At 43.9% G+C, this 23,979-nt stretch overlaps 1 protein-coding gene across 1 annotated transcript in view; it reads left to right on the forward strand.

The window, feature by feature from the left end:
- The window catches only part of tcf12 (transcription factor 12), a gene marked incomplete at its 3' end in the record, with an annotated part of 81,188 nt that continues 57,209 nt past the window's right edge, over positions 1-23,979 (forward strand). The window contains exons 1-5 of the mRNA XM_084436786.1: positions 1-47; positions 787-875; positions 1,101-1,173; positions 16,690-16,763; positions 21,228-21,330. Of these exons, the coding sequence (XP_084292912.1) occupies positions 804-875; positions 1,101-1,173; positions 16,690-16,763; positions 21,228-21,330 (322 nt within the window). The 5' untranslated portion in view covers positions 1-47; positions 787-803. The remainder of the gene's footprint in view (positions 48-786; positions 876-1,100; positions 1,174-16,689; positions 16,764-21,227; positions 21,331-23,979) is intronic.

Below are 23,979 nucleotides of genomic sequence, written 5' to 3' on the forward strand. Positions count from 1 at the left end.
TACTGCCACACCCGATCGCCCTAGTTGGAATTTTAAAACGGGAAAAGGTAATATATATTTATGAGTTTGCCAAAAGGTTTCGGACTATGTAAAATAAGTTGTAGCCTATGTATAAAGACCGGAGCGATTGTGGAGTAAATGATTAGCATTTTACCTCTAATACTTGGAAGTCCTTCCATCGTATCTGTATTAAATATGGCACAGTAGCAGAGTTTACCAATTGTTTTTGCATCTATATAAGACTTTCTTTACACACGTGGATTTATATGGCTCCATCAGTCAACGCACATTGTAGCGTAGGCTGCTCCGTGGTTTGGTTTGCAAGATGAATAAGTTAATTTGTTAACGATTCTATCGCCTCAGATTGAAACATTGTATCGTCTAGGATACACTATTCAGCTGAAATCGATGTTGTAGGTCTGATAAGATGTGCCAGGCTTTCTCAATCTCTGCCACTGAATGGCTGGCATCTCCACACCAAAGCAGCGTGGGATAGGCAGCCTCAGTTCAGAGTTTATAGGCTAATGTACAATATTTAATTTTCTAAAGGGGATGGGGAAGACAGAATATCAGACTAATTCCATTAGCTACGTGCATCTATCGCTTGTTGCTCGTTTGCTTTGATAATGTAGGCTAGGTTTCCAATGACATGTGTCACGTTCTGACTTGGTCCAGCAGACTGTAGCCTAATTGAACGTGTATTTGTCTATCTATAGAGCAGTGCTGTTCTATAGATATTAGTTGTCTCCGAAGTTGGACCTCTGCAAAGTGCTTGTTCCTTTTCAGGTACAAAGATTGCAAGGATGAATCCTCAGCAGCGGGTTGCCGCTATCGGGACAGACAAGGAATTGAGTGACTTGCTGGATTTTAGTGCGGTAGGATTGTTGTATATATTTTTACCTCTAGCCTATATTTGATCTCTTCGTCAGTGAATATAGCTTATATGTGCATTAGATGCTTCTCCAGGTGGGGGGATATTAATATTGCTCGTTTGAAACATAGGAAGCCAATGTCATTTTTTCTTTCTTTCCAATATGAGACTTTTCAATTTGTTTTTGTAAATGGGTCAATGCTTAAAAATGTATTTCTTCTTCCTGTAGATGTTTTCTCCACCTGTAAACAGTGGGAAAAACAGGCCAACTACCCTCGCAAGCAGCCAATTCAGTGCGTCAGGTAAGATTTCATCCCAGAAACCTACATTATGTCCCTTTGCTTCCCTCTCCTGTCCTGTGGTTCATAACTGTTTGATTTAAAGTCATTAGATGACACCCTGACGTTTCACAGAATTCAGTTAGGATTTCTGGCTGAAGAAAGCAGTTGTGTTTTTTACACTATATGCGATTAATTTTGCACCTACTGTAGGTGTAGCCTGTATGAACAGAGCCCATCTGATGCCGGTACACCTGGAATGGTCATGGAGTTAGGCTACTTTTGAAAAGATGGTGGAATGGTTTGGAAGAGATGTTGGGAAGAATGTTTATCAACACAATGGCTAGCTAGATAATTTAACATTTGTAACTTACGTTTATCCCCAACACCCTTGCTATTCAACAAAAATAGAATGCCTATTTCGTGGACCCAGTGATGCCTTCTTGGTCTAATGATAGACATTTGGGCTGGGGTAACTTGGGTTTGATACTCTGTTGGTCACACACTCGGAGCAGTGGGCCATGATTTCATGTAAGCTCTAAGTCCCTGGGGGCCTGGCCATTCGTGCAGCTTCCACAGATCTCACAGTCTCATTGACTAGAGGGTGTGATTTGATGTACTAGTATCCCTCTTGCTGTGAGCATTTTTCATGGAAAGCGGGTCTGTTTAGGCTGGTGTGTGTTTTATTGGTGGGTTTGTTTTGATCAGCATTTCATTCCCTGCTTTTATGTTGATCATTGCTTAATTGTAAATGTTGGACATTAATCCAAAGCACATCTATTGTCTGATGTGCCTTGAGAGAAAGACAACAATCAAGCATTATGTCTGCTCAATACATGTTTTCTGTAGAGGAACAAAGCCTTGCTTGTTGTTAGTTATCTCTGACATGAAGGACAAACATTTAGTGGAACAGAGCTTTTGTAAAGGAACAGTCGAAGTATTCGGTTGTTTCAGAGTAGGCTACTTGGCGGCTCAAAAAGGACAGGCATGAGGTTGTGTTTCCCCATTTAAGTACATTTCCTGAAATCCAGGTCAATTTAGTGCTATACTTAGTACTTTATTATTGTGCTATATCTGTACAAGCTATGCAGAATACCATTTACTGTATGTTTATGATGAGGCTATAAACAGCCAAATTTCTGACAATGGAAAATTCTTCAGTTGTGATCATTCACTGTAGCTTATACTGTTCATCATATTAATGGCTATTTATGTTGCATTTAGGGTTGTTACTGAAATACTAGGCTGGCAAAGAACTCATTTCCCTAGAGTCCACCTAGTAGAATGTTCTGGTATGGCAGGAGTGAATTTCCTACCCCTTTGTGTTGAACTGTTTGGCTGTCCACATGCAGAGTAGTGATACCTTTAAATTCTTGGATTGGTTAGTTAAGGGCTTAAACAGCTCTCCGAAAAGCACCACCTTAGATGTACCTGCCACCAGGACCCATGTATCAGGAGGTCTTTATCAGGCTCTCTCCCTCCTCCCAAAGATGAATCAAACCAAGATGAAGAGTCTTATCTTCATTCAAAAACTGTTACAAAAAACGAATTTCAAGAAATCAACAAGTTGGTGGGTTGGGGGGGTGGGGGGGGGGGCTATAATTATATGTTCTATAATTTAATGTAGCATGGCATTCATGGACATCATGAGACCAGTATTTACGATTACCACTTTTAAGCCTGATGCGTTGAGCGTGCACTCTGTGACTTCTAAAATAGACCATCATCAGCATGGTGCTTTTTGTGTGGAATTGAATAGAAATGGAGATGGCCGGGAGACCGTGTTTTCACACCAAAGATCACTTTCATGTGATGCATGTCAGATCTATTAAGTGAATTAGAAAAGTAACAAGAACTGGAATTAGGTATGTAGTAGGTCCTTTCCTGCCTCGGTAACCTAAAGCCATTTTTATGGGGTCTTTTTGTTAGCTTACTTTTTTCCTCCAGGATTATGCTGAGTGTCAACTTTATCTTTTCCAAACCACAATTTATTCACCAACTCTCCAACAGTCATTTGTATTCCTTGACATACATTTAACTAGAACAGAAACTTTAGCTTCCTTTTGCACATAAAGCTCTCTGTCTCTGTTTCACAGGTACGCTAACTTGCCTCAGAGAGATCCCACCCTGGCACTTTTATATTTGGAGAGCTATATTAGGAATAGTTTCACTTCATGGTTTGCCCTCTCTGTCCCACTTACATTAGACTGGTTATAGCAGTGAGCCAAGATTTTAAAAAGGATATGCAAAGAGGGGCAGATGGGGTCAAATGTTTCTGTTCACACATTTTGCCTTAATTATATTTAATTGGGTCTTCTGTTTAAGAATGGGCCCAAGGGCTACTTGATGTACAGTACAATATGTGTTAGATCTACAAGGATAGGCCCATGTCAGGACCATTAGATTATGTATGAGTGGAACAAATAGAATGTCTTAGAAATAGAGTATCCTCTCTCCTTATAGATTGTACAGGATTGTATATTGCGTAAAATGAGTTGTATTATGGAAAAATCTTCCACAATATTTTGGGCTGGAGCCAGTGAGTGAGTGAGTTGAGTGAGTGAGTGAGTGAGTTACACAATTGGTCGCATTTTGCAGTTTTCAGTCATGTGACTGCTCTGGAGGCCTGGTAAACAAAACATGGCGGCTAACATTGGAAGCTCTATAGAGCCACAGCACAAGCCGGTCAAAAGAGGAAAAACAAAGATACGAACAACCTGCAAGTCTTAGGCAATCGTGACCCATATACAGCACCTGCTGTGTTATTTAATTAGTTAAAAACACCATCGTCCCTGCTGGAGCTCAACTTTCTTTGGCGATGTCTGCATATACCTTGTGGAGAATCCATCCCCTTACACTGCTGCTTATATCAAAGCATACAAAAGTAAAGAAAGTTATCTGTACTTTTGATCAGGGTGGGTCAATAATGCTATAATTTGTGAAGTGAAGGACAAGAAATGTTTCATTGTCAAAGCGAAGGCGAGTGCTAATTAACTTCACCTAAGTTACCGTTGGTTCTATGGGTGGTCAGTGTAGCGTAGTGGACTTAGCTAATGTTATTGCGGCAAGGCTTTCTAGGGCAGTAGGGTTTATCAACATATTCGCTCGATTTTCAACTACAGTGCAGTCAAAATGCGCACCCCTCTACCCCTCCGAAATTTACACTTGGACTCGAGGAACAAGCGATTTAACACCATTTTAAATTGAAGTAGGTTTATTTAGGCTTTTGATTAGACTTTAACACATTTTAGCACATTTACTGAAGTTAGGAAAATAATTAATTTGCATAATTTCTAACCCGCCTTCATGTACCCATGTATCGGCATGCTCAGAGTGGGATACGAAGCACAGGTCTCCCTTGACACAAACACCGCTTTAACCACCTACGCCAGTTAGCTCTTCATCTTTGTGGGTGGATGGTATTTATACTGGGGCAGTGGGTTTAACCAACAACTCGCTGCCTACTGTACCTGGGACTCATGAGGACTCTGTTTCATTCGGTTACATTTATACAAACAATAGTGAACAAGCAATACACGACATGAACTGGTGTCCTCGGGCCAGCCTCGAACCAAGAGCCATTTGGTTTGTAGTCAAGACGTCCTAACCACTGACCTACTGTACGTACAGTACTGCCCGTGTCTTCTTGCCCACCACTTGTGAGTTGACGCATGAACAACTGGGTGAAATTTAGCAGTGTTCTGATGCCTCTTGAGGTTGCGAGTGGTGGTGCGAAGTGCGCAATTTTGGAGGATAAACATCTGTACAAGGAGATGATTTCAGACTAGACATTAGAATTGTCCTTTAAGTACTGTAGATAGGCTAAAATGGCAGTTTCCTTACATCCTAGCAAACTCTCTCTCTTTAGAGCGCTCTCTTTGGCTTTTATTCCCCATGGATTAGAGAAGAGGTACTATATCATATTAATTAATAATAAGCTGTGGCACAATGAGTGAAGATATTAAAGGTGACAAAACTCAGCTTATCTTCAAAGCATTTTCAAAGGCTTAAAGATATTTTCCAGTCTTTTTGTTTAAAGTAACTGCTAAGTCGGATCTCCATTTAAGCATGTTTTGGTATGGATTAGTTCAAACAGATTCAATACTGTATCTGTAACTACAGAAGAAGCTCTCAACTGAGCCCAATGAATGAGTGCTTCGGTGAGTCACTTTTTTTTTTCTCATTCCATTTCTCCATTTTGTGGATTTCGGTTCTCATTGGTTTTAGAGCGTGTCTATTCTGGTCTGTAGGCCTCAGACCTTCGGTGTCTGCTGTGGGGATTTTGTGAGTTTCAGATGCGCACCTGTAATTTGTTTGTCACAAACTGCACAAAAAGACCAGTCTCAGAACTTTGTTTGATTGCAGTTGCAAATGAAAATTATATTTCAACAGAAATACATTTTCGTACCGTTTTCAAATTCGATCAGACATTATTTACTGCAGGCCTTAGCTCGATGCAGCTCATTTCATGTTTTAAGCCTCTGACTGTATTGCTGAAGGAATCCTTTTCTTCCTGAGGCGTCTGTTTATTTTTAGATAACCTGCAGTCTGCTCTGTGAACCGTTGGCCACACTGCGTCTGTGATGCCTTCAGATGGGTAACCTGGCAGACAGGGCCTCCACTGGAGGGAGGATTCTGGGAGAGTTTGGACATCTCTCATTTATGTATCACAGGTCACCTCCTGACTTGGTTGCAGAGAATCGTGCTGTTGCCATAGTGATGAAAGTCCTTTGAAGGCAGGTGAGTTTGTACAGCTTTTGCATCTTTTTTTTGGGGCAGGTCCGCCAAGAGGTTAGAGCTTAAAAATCATATTCTGAGTATGAGCTAGATTACTATCACATTTCATATAGGATGTCATTATATTTTATTGGGGAAAAAAAGTCTTTGTACATCTGACTCCTGGATCCTTTGATGTGAATTCTGATCATTTTTAGAAGTCAAGATTTGTAGAAGTCCGGATTCAAGAGAGACATTTATTTGTCTGCATTCTGATGTGCAGTTACTGTAACTGCAGTGCTCAATACACAACCTAGTGACTACAGACTGTTTGATGTCTTTAAACCTGCCCATCTGTGCAACTTGGCTGGTGGAGTCCAGAGACACCAGAAGTCAAGTTTCTACACGTTTATATAAAGTTTTCGACTGAGGGTGTGAGTTGCATGGTGCTTGAACACCTGCTGTTATTTTTAGAATATTTACAGTATTCGCGAATTATATTTGCCTCCAAAAACAGCTCACTGATGTGAATTCTGTCCCGTAAACTCTCTTGGGCATGTTCACAGTGTTATGGAACATGTAGGTGTAAGGTGCGATCCAACCCCCAATTCAAGGAGCACTCCTCTCCTGAAAACACATTCACCAGTCTCACCCAGGGGACTAGCTCGCATGCGTTAGCTACCTCAGCCTTGGCCGCTAATTACTGGCCGTTCCCCACAGAGGACGTTTTTCTAAGAGGTGGGTGTTGGTGGGAGGGGGTCATCCTCGTCTAATGATCCGAGCGCCCGTGGTCATCGCGTGCAGCCAGGCCTGCCGTATGTTGTCAGCGATGAGCCTGGGAGTGCGCAGGGCTTCGATCGGGAGTAACAGAGAAGAGACTGGTGGGAAGGAATGAGTAATGACCTGGCTTTTTGATGTCTCAGTCCCCTGTGGGAGCCCCGGACAGACCTCTGGCAGTAGAGGACGAGGACGAGGGGGGGGGTGCTGGGCGAGCTCTCTGGGGAGCTGGGCTGCCGGTTAGGGGACAGGCCCTTTACCCATTTAAACATTACGCACTCAGAACCTCAGGAGGATGGATGGAGGGAGGGTAGGACAGTAATGGCTACCGGATACTGTGCTCTCTTATTAAGAGGTGGCCGTTATTGAAAGGGAAACGTGATAAGTTGTGTGCACATAAAAAGCATAGCTGTTTTTGTAAAGACAGATGTGCTCGATTTTCCAGGAGTAGCCCTGGTCCTGCACCTGTATTGATACACGGAGTGCCAGGAGACGTGGCCTGAAACACGTGGTGCCATCCAGACTGAAGAGATTACATGCCGTCTGTTGTCACTCTTCTCATCACTGTGTTCACTGTTTTTACTGAAACTCTCTCTCTCTCTGCCAACTTGGCTCAGTCCTACAATATATGTTTGTAGAGATGGAGGGGATGTTAAGGAAAGTGTCTGTCTGGTCACTCAATGCAGGTGCTAAGATGTGGCAAGATTCTGGCTGGGTACCCCGTTGCCCAAAACCTTATCAAAAAGCGTCATGTTTTGTTCTTGGGCTCTGAAAGATCACAAGGTTGATAGTTGCTCAATGGGTTATTTCTGTGCACGCATGCTCTCTCTCTCTCTCTCTCTCTCTCTCTCTCTCTGTCTCTCTCTCTATCTGTCCCTCTCTCTCCCTCTCCCCTCTCCCTCTCTCTCTCTCTTTTCTCTCTCTCTCAAACACATACATGCACCTTGCAGGTGTTGTGGTTAGTTTGCCAAGGTAACTGAGTGTTGGGCTAAGCATGACCTGAGGCTTGATACCATGTTATCAGGATTTCCATTTCAGATATAGAAAATGCTGATGAGCAGAAGTCATTGTTGTGAGGGCCTAATCCCCAGCAGTAGCCCTGCCAGCCTCCCCTATGTATAGATTTGGTTGGAACTGCATTTGCTTAACGTGGCATGCTATTTTTAGGTTTGAGGCCTGAAATGTTTTTTCCTGTGCTGTGCAAAATACCAATCAAATTGAACTTCAATCTTTTCTCTTTTAAAAGACAAGGAGGTTAATACTGTACATAGCACTGATTTGTCCCTGCGTTTAATTAGCCTTTTAAAGGAATTTAGAGTAATAAAAGGAAGATGATGGACTCTAGCTAAATCTTCTGTAAAGCCCCCAACTTTGAATTCATGCAGCCTCATTTTTGTTTGTTACCATGGTAATTATTATAATGAAGGGAGGGATTTGGTTGTTTGGCTTCGTTACATCCCAGAGGGAGGGAGGCTGTGCAGCACACTGAATAGCAATGTTGTCATATATTAGACATAAAAAAAAAAACTGCACTTGAAAATTAGATTTTTAATTCAATTGCAACAAAATTCTCTTAGCTAAGAATTAGTTAGCCCATCTATCTAGCAATGATCTCTGAATTATTATAATCCTTAAACCAATACATGTTGAACTGAATATGGATTATTCTCACCATACAGCATTGCAACATTGACCGATTATTGTGAATAATGGATAAAGGTTTTTAGATCATTTGTTCCAATAGCCTGTGGTCAGAAAGGGGGGATGGAGAAAGAAAAAAGCGTGTTTTGCTTAGATTCTGGCCCCGCCCCTGGCCCTGCCTATGGCCCCTCCCTCACTGGGAAACAGAGGGGACAGCAGAGGGCCACCGGTCATGAGCTCTGATTGGCTGCCAGTCACTTCATTACATAATTAGTATCAAGCATTTGATACTAGAGAAGGACAATTTCTCCTCTACTCTCATCAAGGCCATCAGAGTCTCCTCTCTCTTCCCCACTAAGTGTTCTCTGTGAAGGCAGCGATCACAGAAGGCCTGGCGAGTGAAGAGAGCCTGCTGCTGTCCTCTGGAGGGGTCCGCCTGCTGACAGCCATGCCGTGCAGTCAGAGAGCTAGGGGAGGATGAAGGAATGCTGGGCTCTGGTGACGTGGTGACGTCCCCGGCCCAGTGGGCCCCTGGCTGTGTTATATTCAGCGCTGCAGTCACAGGCGCAAGAGTGGGACCCGTCGGGCCCCCGTGGCCGTGCCACTTCAGCTAATTATGGCCACAAGCAGAGGGATGAGAGGGCACTCTGGATCAGCGAGGGAAACGCTTGATTCTTCATAGTGTTTTCATGTGCTTTCTTGATTGGAGGCTGTACCCTTTGTGTGTGCGCGTGCTCGTGTGCGTGCGTCTACGTACGTGCGTACGTACGTGCATGTGTCTGATAGCACTCAGCGTTCTGATGAGGGATTTGATAGTGCTGTTAGTCATGAGACACAGCTCTGATTAAACCTACTAATGAGCAGCTCAATACAACTAAATCCTCTTGATGTAATAAACACTGTGCTGATTGCAGGAATCTGTGGGTTTGAAAAGCTAATCCATTTGTGCTTCATGCGTTTGTTTCTTCTCCAACAAACCAAGGCTTAATGAATGCATTAAAGCAATACATCGCGATATTTGGACCTTTACAAACATGTCTGGTGCTAATTTCCTAATTAGATTTACCAAAAGTAAGCTGAATCGTCCAAACAGTCTACTCAGAAAGATAATACATTGACATTTATTACCTTTTAAAACTCGCGCCCCCGGGACGCAGCATTCAGTTGAAGTGCGCATGCGCAACATTGTGCTTAAACAACACAGTAGTAGCTAACTATTCCGGCGTCTATGGATATCATGCGTTTTTAGCTCAATGATATCAAGGCGGAGGTGAGAAAACCGAAGCGAAACATCACGGAGGAAGCCAGAAAAAGAAAAAGACAATCTGATAACATTACGACAGTTCGACAGTGCACTTACTCGCAGAGCCTGTGGGGGCGCAGTTCTGAGAAAACCGGAGAAAACGCTATGTATTGCTTTAACAGATATGAATTGTTCCATGCACTTATCAGTGTGACTGGAGCACCGTCCACCTGTGCGCTCCCAACATTGAGCCTGCAATTATGAGTAAAGACTGTTTGTAGCTGTAGCTGCTCTTGAAATATCACGGCAGTGCAAGGCTACTGTAGCAGTTCAGCGCTACCACTTGGCTCATTTATACAGCCTCTGCGTTCTGATAAACTATTTATCAAAATGTTAAAGGCCTTTGACATTTTAATTAAATATTACCGGATCTGGTATTGGGAAAAAAATGTTTTGGAGATGCAAACATCACCAACATGAATTATCACGAATAAGAAAATAATTTATTCTGGCAAACTGCTGCTCCCTGGCTGTTTATGTTGGGGGAGATAAATTCCTCAGCTCTTTAGCCAGTGTGCTCCAGTTCCTCTGATGAAGCTCAAGGTTGGAGCAAGGCACACCTCTCCTCTGTAAGCGACTGCGAGCATATGGCAGGGGAACGCTGCACGGGAAGGAAGTGTGGAAATTGCAGGGAATGAGAGTTTGGATTAATGCGTCTCAACTGGGCATACCCCAGACAAATACACTCGAGTCACACCGCCGGGACCCTTCAAGGCCCCTTCTAAAGGGTGCCCGAGAAAGAGAGATAGGAATACAGACGTGAACCTGCTCTCACAGGCTTTGGGTTTTCCATCCATCGGTACCTTTAAATGATGGCAGAAGTCTGTGGGAGTCGTGCTCAGCCGCAGGGGATGATGGGTAAATGTTGCTGCACGGTTTATTCCTCCACCTTGCCAGTCATGTTTACACACTCAGACCTCATGACATGATAACGTTGATCACACCGACATCTCGCTTAACGATACATCAGATTTGTGGAGGCGACGTCCATTGCAACTGTCCGTAGCAGTTTTAGTCTTGTGCCTCGCAGGAAGCGTACCGACAGAACGGTGTATTTTAGTCCTCCACCGTGTGAGCTGCTAACAGCCAGGCCTTCTCCCTGCACACCCGTCCCCAGTCAGGGGTTGTTCCTCCCAGCCAACCGCTCCTCCGGCTGACATGAGAGAGTAGCTGTTGCATTGGAAGTGAACAACCTAAAATAGCTCCCTCCTTTGCATACAGTCAAATAAGCCCAAGCTGTGCACCGGCGCCGGCCTGGTTGCGGGCGCTCGTGTTTGATGTGTTGCGTTAAAACCGCCGTGACACATTCAAATGTCTATCTATCCATCTACGCAGCGTGTCTTATTAATCTGCCGTCCTGCTGGCGACTGTTTGCTCCGAATTGGAGGGTATCCCAAAGGGGGAGCGGCCTTGTCATTTGCCTCTCTCCAGGCCTCTCTCTGTGACAGCACTTTGTGGATGACTGGATCTGAGAGAGAGAGAGAGAGAGGGGGGGGGAGAGAAAGAGAAGGAGAGAGTGAGGAATAAAATCTATCTAATGAAGACAGTGCGGTAGCTTTGACAAGCCTCTCCTCACCACAGGTGTATGAGATGTTCCCTCAGCCAGCTCCTTCCCCCATTGACTGGATTAAGTGAATGGCTGTATTACTATAGCTCTCCAGGGCCATGGTGGTGGCAGTACCATCTCTTTATTAAGCACTAAACTGATCATCTCTAAGTCGGTTTGTCTCTGAATAGCCTGATCAACCCTACTGGGTATAGTAGTTACTGTCACCGCATGTTCCACCTTGATTTTCACTACTAATAAAAATGTAAAAAATTCTCACAACTGACCCTCGTAGCTTTCGACAATGTTGTCATTACTATTTGAGATGATACAAATGTGTTTACGGCTTTTATTTCTTGTTGTTCCAACACAAGCGTGGTCCATAAGTGAAGCGTGTAGGTTTGTTTAGGCTGTGATGATGATGATAATGATGATGATGATGATATTTTACTCTCAGATATTTGCCTGTATCTGGAGGAGGATGTGTTGGGTCTCTGAGGAGTCAGTAATGCCTCACCAGACAGAACTGTTTGCCATAATTCATGAGGTTGCTTCCCTGTAGGTCCATATTGATTCCAGCCGACTGATTCCACATGCGATGCCCGTTTGCTCTGAATGTTTGGTTTCCTAGCAATTCGGCACGCCCCCGCTCCCCCCCCCCCCCCCCCCCCAATTATGATTTTTTTTGCTGAACGACTTAGACGCGGCTTTGTGATGTCACGCCTGGTCTGCTTGTTGTATTCAGCGGTGGCCCGTCACAGTCGTGTGTGAAGTAACAAAATGCATTTCTTTTTTCAGTTGGGGTTTGCCAGAAAACAGGGGCGTGAAAACGTGAAAATGCGCCAGGTTGAACAATCGGTGCAGTGCCCTTTTGACTGTATGTCTGAGGGGAGGTGGACACCTGCTCAACAATTAAAGTCCAGAGGAGAGCAGACTTTGCCAAGAGAAATGTTTGCCCTCCATTCAAGGTTGTGTTCACATGTTTGATTTGAGGCATTTGAGGATATGATGTGTTTGTTCCTGACTGAGTTGGCAGTGATCTGAGTAGCACTTTCTCCATGCTGAACTCCTCTGCTCTGTCAGATGGGCACACTGCTGTAGAGAACTCAAAACAGCTCAGCAGTTGCTCATAGGGATGGTTGTTGCTAGTGAGCTCACATACAGTACATAACACTATAATATTATCCAATGATACAATTCTGTGTACCTAAGCTGTCGTTTTTACATTAGCTGTCCTTTTACTTATCTGGAAGCACTAAGGTAGACTGTTGTTTTTATCTGTATGCATTTTATCATTTCATTGTGTGAATAAACTTGTGTCGGAATTGATATGATTGACCAGTATGTTTTTTAAGAAATGTGGAAGGCTCACCATGTAGGCAACCGCTTTATGCAGTAATAAGGAATGTAGGAATTTTCCCAGACAGCTCTGGTTCTCTGTGTTCTTAGCATTTAGACTGTCTCACGCTTGTTAAAATAGAGAAACATGCACTGCTAGGGATGTTGGGAAAAAGTGTGTTCTTTTATGGTGTCCCTAAGCCCATGCACCCAGCCCCTGTGAACCATACATATAGCTGGCACATACTTCTTTAAATAGTGCAGAGGTGTTGGTATGCATCAAGTTCAATTATTGATCAGTATGATGTGTCTAGTCCCTGTATCCTGTTGGCAGTGCACCCCTCGGATCGAAATGCATTCTTTGAAAATGACTGTTTGAATTCAGATAACCCTCCTAGTTTGTTATTTATTGAGTGAGACTAATATATCTGAACTTGTCCAATGTATTCTCCCATAGAGTGGACAAGTCCAACATCTTCATCATCATCTTCATTCCTAGGCTGCATCAGATCATAGCGACTTAAGTGACGACAAGCAAAGAAAGACCAGGTTGTGCGCGAAGCAGTGTTCTGAAGTATCACATCTGTTTCTGTGATTATCTAGCTGATATATTGTTCATACGTGTTCAGAAAATTGTAGTTTAACCTATTTGAATTATTTTAATCAATGAAATAAGCAGTGTTTTAGTTAAGTGCAGAGCCAGGGAAGTTAAGGAAGGATATCAAATGACTGCCAGATTTAAACACAGGAAAGACAACGATTTGCACACAGAGCAATACCTCTGCCAACTCAAATCCATATTTAAATCCTCTTTCTGGGCAGACACGGCATAAATGAACATTCTTTGGCATAGGCCTCTGTGCCTGGTGAGAACCAAGGAGAGACCAGTCCACTCTTCTCAGCCTGAAACATTTATATAGTCTTAAAGCCTCTATTTCCTGTTCATTTCCATAATTGAGAACCTGGTTTCTGAAATAATTAGAAGACGGGTTTTACCACACACGCATGTGCGAACACACACACACACACACACACACACACACACACTCAGGGCCAATGATGGGGCTGTCAAGGCAGTACAGTGTTAACACTATGTCCAGTGACCAGCGTGTTGGAGGAGTGGCGCTGTAATGGGAGTTTGTTACAGAGCAGAGCGGTCACAGATGGGACTGACAGCTCTGCGGTCCATACCTCTGAAACACTTCTGCTCACAGCACAGCAGCGTTCCATAAACCTGCTCCACATGAAACCTCAACCACTCGTGGTATGAGCGTGATGAACATCAGGTGAATCAGCCTGAATGATATGACATGCAGGTAGAACGTATGTTATAAATGTAGCAGGCAAGGCCGGTACGCCTTGGCCTTTTATAGGGATGGGTGTTGCCAAGGATCTCACGATACGTACCACAAAACGGTGGTATCACGATATGTTGCAATACATATTGCTATACTTTACAAGTCTACATAATTTATTGAATATGTAAAAAGTAGAGCTGAAAATACAACTCCATTCCCCGCTCCCTGGAGGTGATCCTGAGGGCGGAGAAAATTCAAAGGCATTTTAAATCCATTTAAAACATGAATAATGTATTGATGATTGAATTCTATCATTCATTTTGTATATCTATATCTGTTCCCTGTCATGCTCTTTATATTTTCATTTTGCTTAATAAAATAATGATATATATATATATATATATCGATGTATCGATACGAGGGGCTAGAAAATCAATACAGTATTCTGGCAAAAAATATTGCGATACTCAGCTGTATCGATTTTCTTGCACAGCCCTAGTCTTTTATGCGCCTAACTGTTGGTGTGTGACTTTAGGCTGCAGTGTCTCATGACATTGGTCTACAGTGATTGGGTGGATGGTTAAATTGAGCAGCTGACTCATAGCAGTAGAAAGCACACAGAGGAAGCTCCTTCCTCTCAGCTCTCACAGGGCTGCCTCCACTCGTTAGCTTTCAACACTCAACCTCCTTTGTTTACTGCTGGCTGAAAATCGATATTTACAGATGTTTATTGTGATATTTATTCCGGAGGAATTAGTGACGGATTCCATATTGAGGATACACGCTCAACCCTCAACTACCCCTCAGAGGTGGGCCTGTACTGTAGATTAAGTCATTTCCTGTACTGTTAAATAGAACACATGTCCTTTTGCACAGCATTCACCTTTTAATCTGTTTAAAATAAATAAGCATGTTGCTTTGTTCAGATCTTATTGTGTTAGGAGAATTTCATTATGCCTAATCAGACTTGTTAAAAACATCTACTTCCTCATGTTAACTGTCAGAGTATCTATTTTGTGAATCCTCCAGCGTTTTCCACGTTAACTGTGATGCTGCCTGTCTTTTTCTTTGTGTCAGTGGCTGGTGTAACCCTTTACCTCCAGTCCTGTGAGGAGAGAGAGCACCCTGGAACCACAGGGCAGGAGCTGGCAGTCAGTCAGTGCACGTACAGTGAGACCGGGGAAGCTGGTGACAGCTTGTGCCCCCAAGAGCCAGACCATAGCTACAGCCCTAGGGCCTCGGCTTGTCTGCAGCATGTCACCCTGTCTGATCTTCCTCTTTGCGTTTTGGCGTTAAGATGTTTTATTGTTTGAAATAGATACTGCAGGCATACACCCGATGAGTGAACTAGAGTGTTGTGTGGCGATGAATGATGGCTACCTTGAACTGCCTGGAACTGACTGGTGTTCCCTCCTCAGTGCCGCTTGCCACACAGGCTGGCCGACCGCTCCGTTGTCTTTGGCAGGGGATCAGAGTGTAGCCCACACATTCTGATTGTGTGATGTAGGCTTCGCTCTTTTTAACTGTGGAAAAGTCCACTTCTGCCCTCGCTAAAGGCTGCGTTTGTTCTACACATGCAAATGCAGATAGCTGCTGTTTACAGTGTGTCCAGCCATGCAGTCAAGTGGCACGGTTCAGGCGACCAAACGTCCATATTTGTTTGTCAGGAACGTTTGGAGATTCAGAAGGGGGGAAAAAAAGAACACAAAAAAGTGGATTACAGGTCCTGTGAGGGTCTGTGTTATGGTTAAAAGGTTTTGTTTACTAGCTATGTTAGATTCTTTGTGTATACAGTCCCCTGAAATCTCATCTCTTTGAGTTGAAAGTGGAATCAAATGAATGGTATTGCAGTTTTCTGAAGCAGGATGAAATTACAGAAGGGACAATCAATAACTTGCAAAATGTTGATGGCGCTGCTCTCCCCTCAATTATGTCCTGTATGCTGGAGCCAGGGCATGGAATGCTGTTACCTATAAAACAATATTGGCTCGAGCAGTGTGAACAATCTCACAATCACATCTTTTTTTTTACCGAACAGGCCCCATAAATGTAATTTCGAAGGTCACATATTATATTTGTTCATCACATACCAGATGTGGAATTCATGCAATTTTGTGAACGATATTGATTTTATTTGTTTATCTATTTCTTATTCTGTCTTTGGGAACATGGACGCTTTTTTAAAATGAGTTTCATCAAGTTTCAGTGCTCAGCTGTTACGATGGGGCCGGGCGATACATCAATGCCAAATCACGAGCTCTAGTTGCTCTCCAGTACATTTGAGCACGCACACATGCTAAGGGGTGCACAATTTTTTTTGTCTGTGATTTATGTAAACCAAAATAAATGACGCAGTGAAAATTGGGGCTCTGTGCTCGTAAAGCCCAGCTTTTGTATAGATGGATGATAGATCAGCCTCCCTGCTCTCTGTAGCTTCTGCCTCTGCCAGCAGAATGGCAGGCCGCACGCCCAGTGAGAGACATGAGTCGCACTCTCGTCCTCTTGTTAAACCAGATCCCCGGAGAGATGATAGGGCGTTGCTATGAGACATTAGTCGTGTGAAAGATCATTGGGTAAGATCTGCCCTTTTGATTAACCGCAGAGCCACCTCCTCTGACAAAAGATGCAGATCATTCAGAAATATGTAATAAATCAATAACCAATGCATAATGTATGATCAATATATACGCTTCCTACTGATGCTGTGCATTTTAGCGCTCACATCAGTTGTGTGTGTGTGTGTGTGTGTGTGTGTGTGTGTGTGTGTGTGTGTGTGTGTGTGTGTGTGTGTATGTAGAGAAAATAAAATAGGCTATTGACTATGTGTCTGCACACTGTGTGTTTGTGTTGCGCTGTGTGTGTTTGCATCAGGGTTCCCTCTGTGTGCGTCTGACAGAGTTGTGCCTCTCCTCTCCTGACAGGTATGGATGAGAGGCCGAACCAGGCGTCCTGGGTCCCAGGTGGCCCGTCCAGCCCCTCCTACCAGTCCTCCAAAGTAAGAACGGCTCACTCCCTCGCCCCGTCGCCTGCCCTTTCTGCTCCACAGCACATCATTTAACACTCATTACATCAATGTGTTACATTCACTGTACTCTGTGGAGGGAGGGAGGGAGGGAGGGAGGGATAGAGGGAGGGAGGGAGGCTTTACCTCCTGTGCCAAGCACCAGTCATGTTGCTTGACCTATAATTGGCATAATTTTCTTTTCCAGCATGACCTAATTGTAACTCTTAAGTGATGGGGTTTAAATATTTTGTCATTGCATTTGGATTATTTTAGCTAAGCTGAAATATTAAGCATTTGTCAAGGGAAGCTGATTAATGTTGTGTGCTTTAGAATGACAACTTCATGGAAATTGAGTTGGAGAATATTACGCTACATTTAGATTTGTTCCAATATTAGGGGTGAGGCCTAAATTATATTTAAAGTAGTGGACTTCAATGAAATGTTCTTTATTTATCTACGATTATTATTTCAGTAGAAATTAGCGCTCAGTCTGACATCCATACCATTTATTTCACGGTTTCCCAGTATAATGGAATATACTCTCTCTGGAAAATATTGCTTGATATTTTCAGTGTTGAAATTATGTCATTCAAATATAAAATACAAAAATAAAAATAAAAAATAGAAATAATAAGGTCAATAGGAAAGATTCGATCAAACTAATCAGACAGCATTTCTCCTCTGCCTTCCAGAGTGTGGACATCTCCCAGTGTTCCTGTTGGTTTGTTTGTTTGTTTGTCTCAGTCTCACACATCGGTTGTTCTTGGTGCCCTGTATGAATTTCATTTAATGTCAATCTCCTGTCACTTTCTTTCCATCAGAGATCAGTTAAATGTCAGATGTGCTCGGCCCGCGTTACCTTGTTTATTTTCCAGTGTCCTTCCCGAACGAACATCTACAGGCTATGGCTCCATCCCCACCCTCATTTGAATTATAAGATGGAGAAGCTGGAGATATATTTGCTCTAGGTGCATCTAAATCAGTGGCTCTGACATTGCAAGGGACAGGCATCAGTAAGCGGACAGCTGTTCTCGGCACACGCACACACGCTGATGACACACATGCATACCCTCATTCATGTCGGCTTTGCATTTGTATACTGTACATGCATGGATGCACGTGCACAGACATACAGTAGACACACGCATTCATCAGAAAGCTATTGGGATTGTTTTTTCCACGCTCCTTTAAGTGTTTCTCGATTTCTTACAGTTGGCCTCAGTGGCCTTGAGCTGTTATTGAACAAAACGACTCCTTTTACTCTAGTATAGACAACGACACAGTGCAGTTGTCAGTTCAAACTAGCAGGATATTCTCTAATAATAATTACTTGGAACTGGAGTTTGGCAGGAGACCAGGCGGGTTTTTAAACCTCATGTATGCTGCCTGGGTTTCCAGTGTGTCAGTCGTTCAACCGGATGACTTTGACTGAAGAGAATGGAGCCAGTCTCTTTAATCCCCCTGGCACGTTTGAACTCTGCCTGCACCACCATGACGTTTATCCATTCACCGCCGGGTCCGCCCATACAAAACAGGCCGGTCGGTGTCTTTGTGTCCCTGGTCTACCCTGATACACCCCCTCACTTTTATAGCAGTGCACCTAAAAACGCTATAGTGTTACAGTGTGCAGTTGGAATATGCTGAACGCAGAGAGCGATAGTCTGAACCCTACATGACAGATATGGGTGTAATGTACAGTAATATCGAATTCTTGATCGGAGTGAATGAGAATTCAGACCACCGGGACGTTGCGTTTATGTTTTGTTTGAATGGCGCGCTCTGCGTCCTTGGATGTTGTTCAGATCGTTATCATAGGTTTTTAAGAGCAGGGAAAGCGACCGAGCCGGCAAGCAGAAAGACAGGGAGTAGTCTAAAAACAGACCTCCTTTAAATACATTACAGAATTCTAAAGCACTTATCTACAGTTCTGATTTTTCCAAATTCTCATTGTTATATGTTTTAACAAATCAAATTGTGTTCAGAAAGCTTTTCCCAGAAGGAGCCCTCAGTGCTTTGGGGGCGTGTGCGTTGGGAGGAGTAGCAGAGTCCGGCGTGCCCGGCTGTGCGCTCGTCAGGAGCCCATGTGCCGGGAGCGTGTGATTAGTGGACTGTGAACGGGTCTCCACAGCCCCGTCGCGCTGACCTTGGCCCCTGGCCAGACGCTGCATCCTGGGCAGCTGTGGCTGCGGGCCGGCCGTCTGACAGCCAGCGCTGTGGGCTGTGCCCGCCGCCGCCAGCACACGACACCCGCGCACGTCCATCACGCCCGTATCCTCTGTCCCCCAAGCCGCCGCCAGGCGGGCGGCGCATTCACCTGGGACACAATGCGCCGTCAGCTTTTTTTAAACCACGCAGCAGCAGCAGCAGCAGCGAGGGATTGGGGACGCCAGGGCGCGAGCTGTGGCCCGCATGCCCAAGCGGTGATCTGACAGTTATGCCGTCAACGGTAACCGGGCCCCTGGTCGTCCTGACAGCATGCGTTAGCGTCTGGCGTCCGCCGCACAGGGCCAGCTCTGTTTGTGAAACGATGAGGCTCCTATGATTGATGATCTAATGGTCCCAGAGGAGCGAGCCCACCAGGGAGGGGGCCGTGTAAGCCGGGCCCTGAACCAACCCACCCCCCCCCCCCCGCCTTTCTTCTCCCGTCCTCTCCTACCTGCCCCTCCTCGCTGGCCTCTTCTTCCCGCTCCGTGGCAGCTGTCACCACCGGGGAAGAAAAGATCTGTGAGAGGAACAGAAGACTTGAGATGTTTACGTAGATTGAGGTGTTCATTACAGTGCTTTGTTTTATTCAGTTAAATGTCAAACGTCGAAACAAACTTACCTCCGGGGTGATTTGTGGAAGAGGAGAGGTTTGCTAGGCTTGGTTGTTGTTTTCCTAATGTGTGTGTGTCTGTGTATCTGTGTGTGTGTGCGTGTGCGCGTGTGTGTGTGTGTGTGTGTGTGTGTGTGTGTGTGTGTGTGTGTACACTGTATGTGTGTGTGTGCGTGTGTGTGTGCGTGTGTGTGTGCGTGCGTGCGTTTGTGTGTGTACAGCCCTCTGACAGGGCTGGTGTTATTAGTGAATCCCTTCCTGGCGTGATTAACAGAGAGCATGGCCTGGCAGAAACACAATGGAGAATGCCTGCGGATTCCCTTGACACAGCACAACACTCCACCGCCTTTGAAATTACTCCATCACCATCCGTTTACAAAAAAAGATGGATAATAAGATTGACTTTTTTTTTTTACCCCTGTATGTTGAATGCAGAGGGTATGAGGTGCTGAAAAAAAGCTCCATAGAATTTGAAGCCCACTGCTGCACGGTCCCTGTGCTGGGAGTTAATGTAGTTTTGGGGGGACGCATTTGACTGGAGCGCAGAAGGATTTTCACAGGGCCTGGGATTAGCACTGCTACAGAGTATCTTTTATTGCAGAGGGGACCCTAGGTTTTCAAAGACCATACTGTGACCGATATTTAGACCTAAGCCCCTGAAGCTGATAACGGTCATGAAAGGGCACTGTTCAGCCGGTGGGAGAAAAAGGCAATTTTTTAAGCTGCAGGTACCTTGGTTGGATGGAGGGTGGCTTCCGTCCAAGTCCCCACCCCTCCCCATTTCTTCAAAAAACACCATGTTATTAAACATTTTAAATTAAAATCTTAGATCTTAGGTAGTATGGTTGCATTCTGTCACAGTGAATATGAGTATAGGAATATATTAAATTGAATATATTAGAGATCGCTGCATTACTTTATTTCACACTTGAATTCACTTATTTGGTGGGGCTGTCACAAGCTAGATGTTGCACAAATGAGATCTTTTTACACAAATGTATTCTTTTAGGAAATGAATATGCCAGTAAACCCATCACTTCTCAAGTGTAAAAACAAAGCTGTATGTGTTAATTCTTTGAAGTGTAAATGTTGCTTGGCAACAATTTGAAACGGCTCAACAAATGGCATGCATCAGTCTTGTACAGTATCCATCCCTGAAAACCTTTTGTCTCTCCAGGCCTGTAACACTGGCACCCATGTGACTAATGCTCTGTCTTATCTACTCAGGGCCTTCATTGCTAATTGTTTCATCCATATGTGAATGTCTTTGTTGGTACGTTGTTGTTCTTATCCATGTGATATGTACAAGTATAATTATAATGTAAAAACCGTCCTCTCTGAAAAATCAATTTCCTTTCTATATTCTACAGAATTACATATGGATCATTAACCTAGTGTTTCCCAATCCTAAAACATGTGGCGTATGCTATGAGATGCTCTTCGGGGCACTGTTTCACTGCTTTTACAAATAGACAGAGATTCAAAAAGTGTTTTTTAATGATGGAAACGAGAAAAATGGACGGTTTGAGGGGACAGTTGACCAATCATGTTCCTCTTCCTCTGTAATTAGGGGAGTGTCATAGCACTCAATTAGCGAGGCAGCCTAATAATGTGTTTAATACTCTGATCTCTTCCCCCAGGGGTTCGCAGACAGTCCTCATTATGGTGATCACTTGAGTGACAGTCGATTAGTGTCCCATGAAGGATTGTCCCCAACACCTTTTATGAACTCCAGCATAATGGGTGAGTAGGTGATTCAACTCCGTCTTGCCCCTCACAAGCCCTTTGGTCACACAGATTCATTTTGTCAAAAAAGAGTCCCTGCAGCCCTGTGTGGACACGGCCTGTCACGCGTCTGGAAGAGCCAGCCCCTACAGCCCTGCAAGGCCATAGTGTTAGATTTTTTTCTACTCTTCTTCTCTTCTCTCCTCCCCCCATCCTCTCCTTCTTTCCGTCTCCCTCTGTCTCTCTGCTCTCCCGCGGTGACCGTCTTCAGTTGTTGACCCTCCCCCGGGGTGGAAGTCACGCCATCAGTACAATTTTCCATCACAATAGACCGTCTTACCATCAAAAAAGCTACTGGCAACTTCCAGTGGCGGTGAGACGAGGATATGGTGGTCGGGGGGGTAAACAAGCAGATGTGCCAACGACCATTTCCTTCTAAACAACCGAACCATCAGTGTTGGGTTATTGCATCCAGGATGTCTATTAGGTGCTTAAATGGCAGGTGATGTGTGCTGGTGAATGCAGAATTAGCCAATCACGCATGTTAAATCACGCATGTCTTCATTGTGATCCCTCTGATTTTGCAACCCCCACCCCACCACCCAGCCCCCCTCTCCTCCAGGGTGACAACCGCCCCCCCCCCCCCCCATTTCCTAATAAAAGCTTTTATTTTGAAGCCAGAATGATTCCATTGAGATTGTGATGCTTTGCGAGATTTACGAGGGTGAATTCACCGTGCTGGTCCCTAGCCAACCCACTATATAATCCTACTGTTTAATATGAATAGATACAAGAATGATGATCTGTGGGGGGAGAAAAATCAGCCAGCATAACCCCAATATTATAGATTTATCAAATCTAAATGGTTGGTTACAAATTCTATAGGTTATTTATCCCCCCCCATGTGACAGATAAATTGTAACAATTAAAAGCTATATATTAGCCAGCTCTCTCCCCTGGAATCATTGTGATGTGTTAGCACTTGACAGTTTTATGGGACGAGCGGATCTGGGCTTATTGTAAGATTGCCCTGGAGACTGGTTGCCATGCAAGGTGGTTAGTTTACGGATGGGTGCTGGTGCAGGAGGCGACTGTGTTATCTTTGTGGCGATTGATCACAGGATGCATTCAGGAGGCTGGGCCTCTATCTGCTCCTGGGCTCTGTCTGTAATTATGCTTATAAGTAGCGGAATATGGAAATGATCTGCTACAATGATGTGTCGGGGAATTAGACAATCTGATTGTGTGCGTAAATTGCCTGTGCTTATCTGAGGCCAGGATTGGGAGATGAGCCTGGTCTTATCAAATTGAATTTCAGCAGTAATATCTGGGATTTACATGGAATTACGTAGTTTGTAGCAACCTTATTAAATCAAGCCTGAAAGGTTATTCCTCACCAATGAAAGAGGTTGGACAAGCAGGCAGGGGTGTAATACAATTAAGCATCACAATATGACACGTGGTACACCCAGGGAAACCTTGACTGGGTTTGCGAACGTGACCCATTTTTGTGTGATCTCAGCATTGCATTTCTAAAACCAAGCCATGGTAATCTAAGTGGATTATCTAAATCCAAATCCCAATGGTTTGCAGTTTCTTTAGAGAAAAAAAAAACCTTTGGGATAATGTGGGTGCTTTGTTTAACTACACTTGGCGTATGTAGTTCCTCAAGACATGGATAGGGAAGGGCAGTGTTCTCCTGGTTCTATTTATTTATATACCATGAAAACAATACATGCTCTAGGAGCTATTTCAGTATTCTGATCATAGTTCTGATCAGTTTGTTTTTGAAGCACAGGCTACATGTTTTTACTGACTACGAACCTTACTCATACTTGCGCTGTATTGTGTTGTGGGGTCAGCATGGGTATTGTTTTAACTGATATGATTGTTGATAGGGTTGAAGTGTCCCATGCTGTACTGATATGCTTGCAGGTGGAATGGGACAATGGCCATTGTGACTCACTGCTTTGTCTGTGTGCGCTGAGACGGGTCTGACTCACAATGACCAGGAAACCTTGTTGGCTATGCTTTAGAAAAACATCTAAATCAGCTTTAGTTCCGATAAGAAATCTCGCCTCCTAAGACGTACTTAGATGGAGAAAAGCTAGCAAGCCATTGTTCTGCTTTTGTTGTGTTTCTTTCTTTCTTTCTTTCTTTCTTGCTTTCTTTCTTTCTTGCTTTCTTGCTTTCTTTCATTCTATTTTTTTTTCTTTAAAAATAAATAATTTTCTATGGTTTTTCATGCATCAACCGGGACGGTTGGAGGAGACTTGGCCGCATCATTTACCAAAGTGAAGCATGACATGTTGAAAGCAGCTTGGGGTTAGTTAAGGTCAGCTATTGTGTATGATAATGAACTTGTTACAGTTTTTAGTGCCTAACAGATGGCTGGCAATGACTGTTTATTTGACATGGTATTTTAATTACCGTTACCACCAGAATATATCTGCATGACTTGAATAATGTTCGCTCATTGTAGAGGGTCATTTTTGGTTCAGATGTTGGCTTGTAATTGTGGCTGTAGCTTGGGAATAATAGAATAATAATTGAATAGTAATAAATACATTTTACAACATAGCTACATGGAGTTTGGATTTAGGCCTGCACCATGTATTTTATTATCAGTGACTTCACCCATACCCTCTCTATCTGTCCGTCCTACTA

The sequence above is a fragment of the Borostomias antarcticus genome (genome assembly GCF_949987555.1).
Source record: "Borostomias antarcticus genome assembly, chromosome: 4".
Taxonomy (NCBI): domain Eukaryota; kingdom Metazoa; phylum Chordata; class Actinopteri; order Stomiiformes; family Stomiidae; genus Borostomias; species Borostomias antarcticus.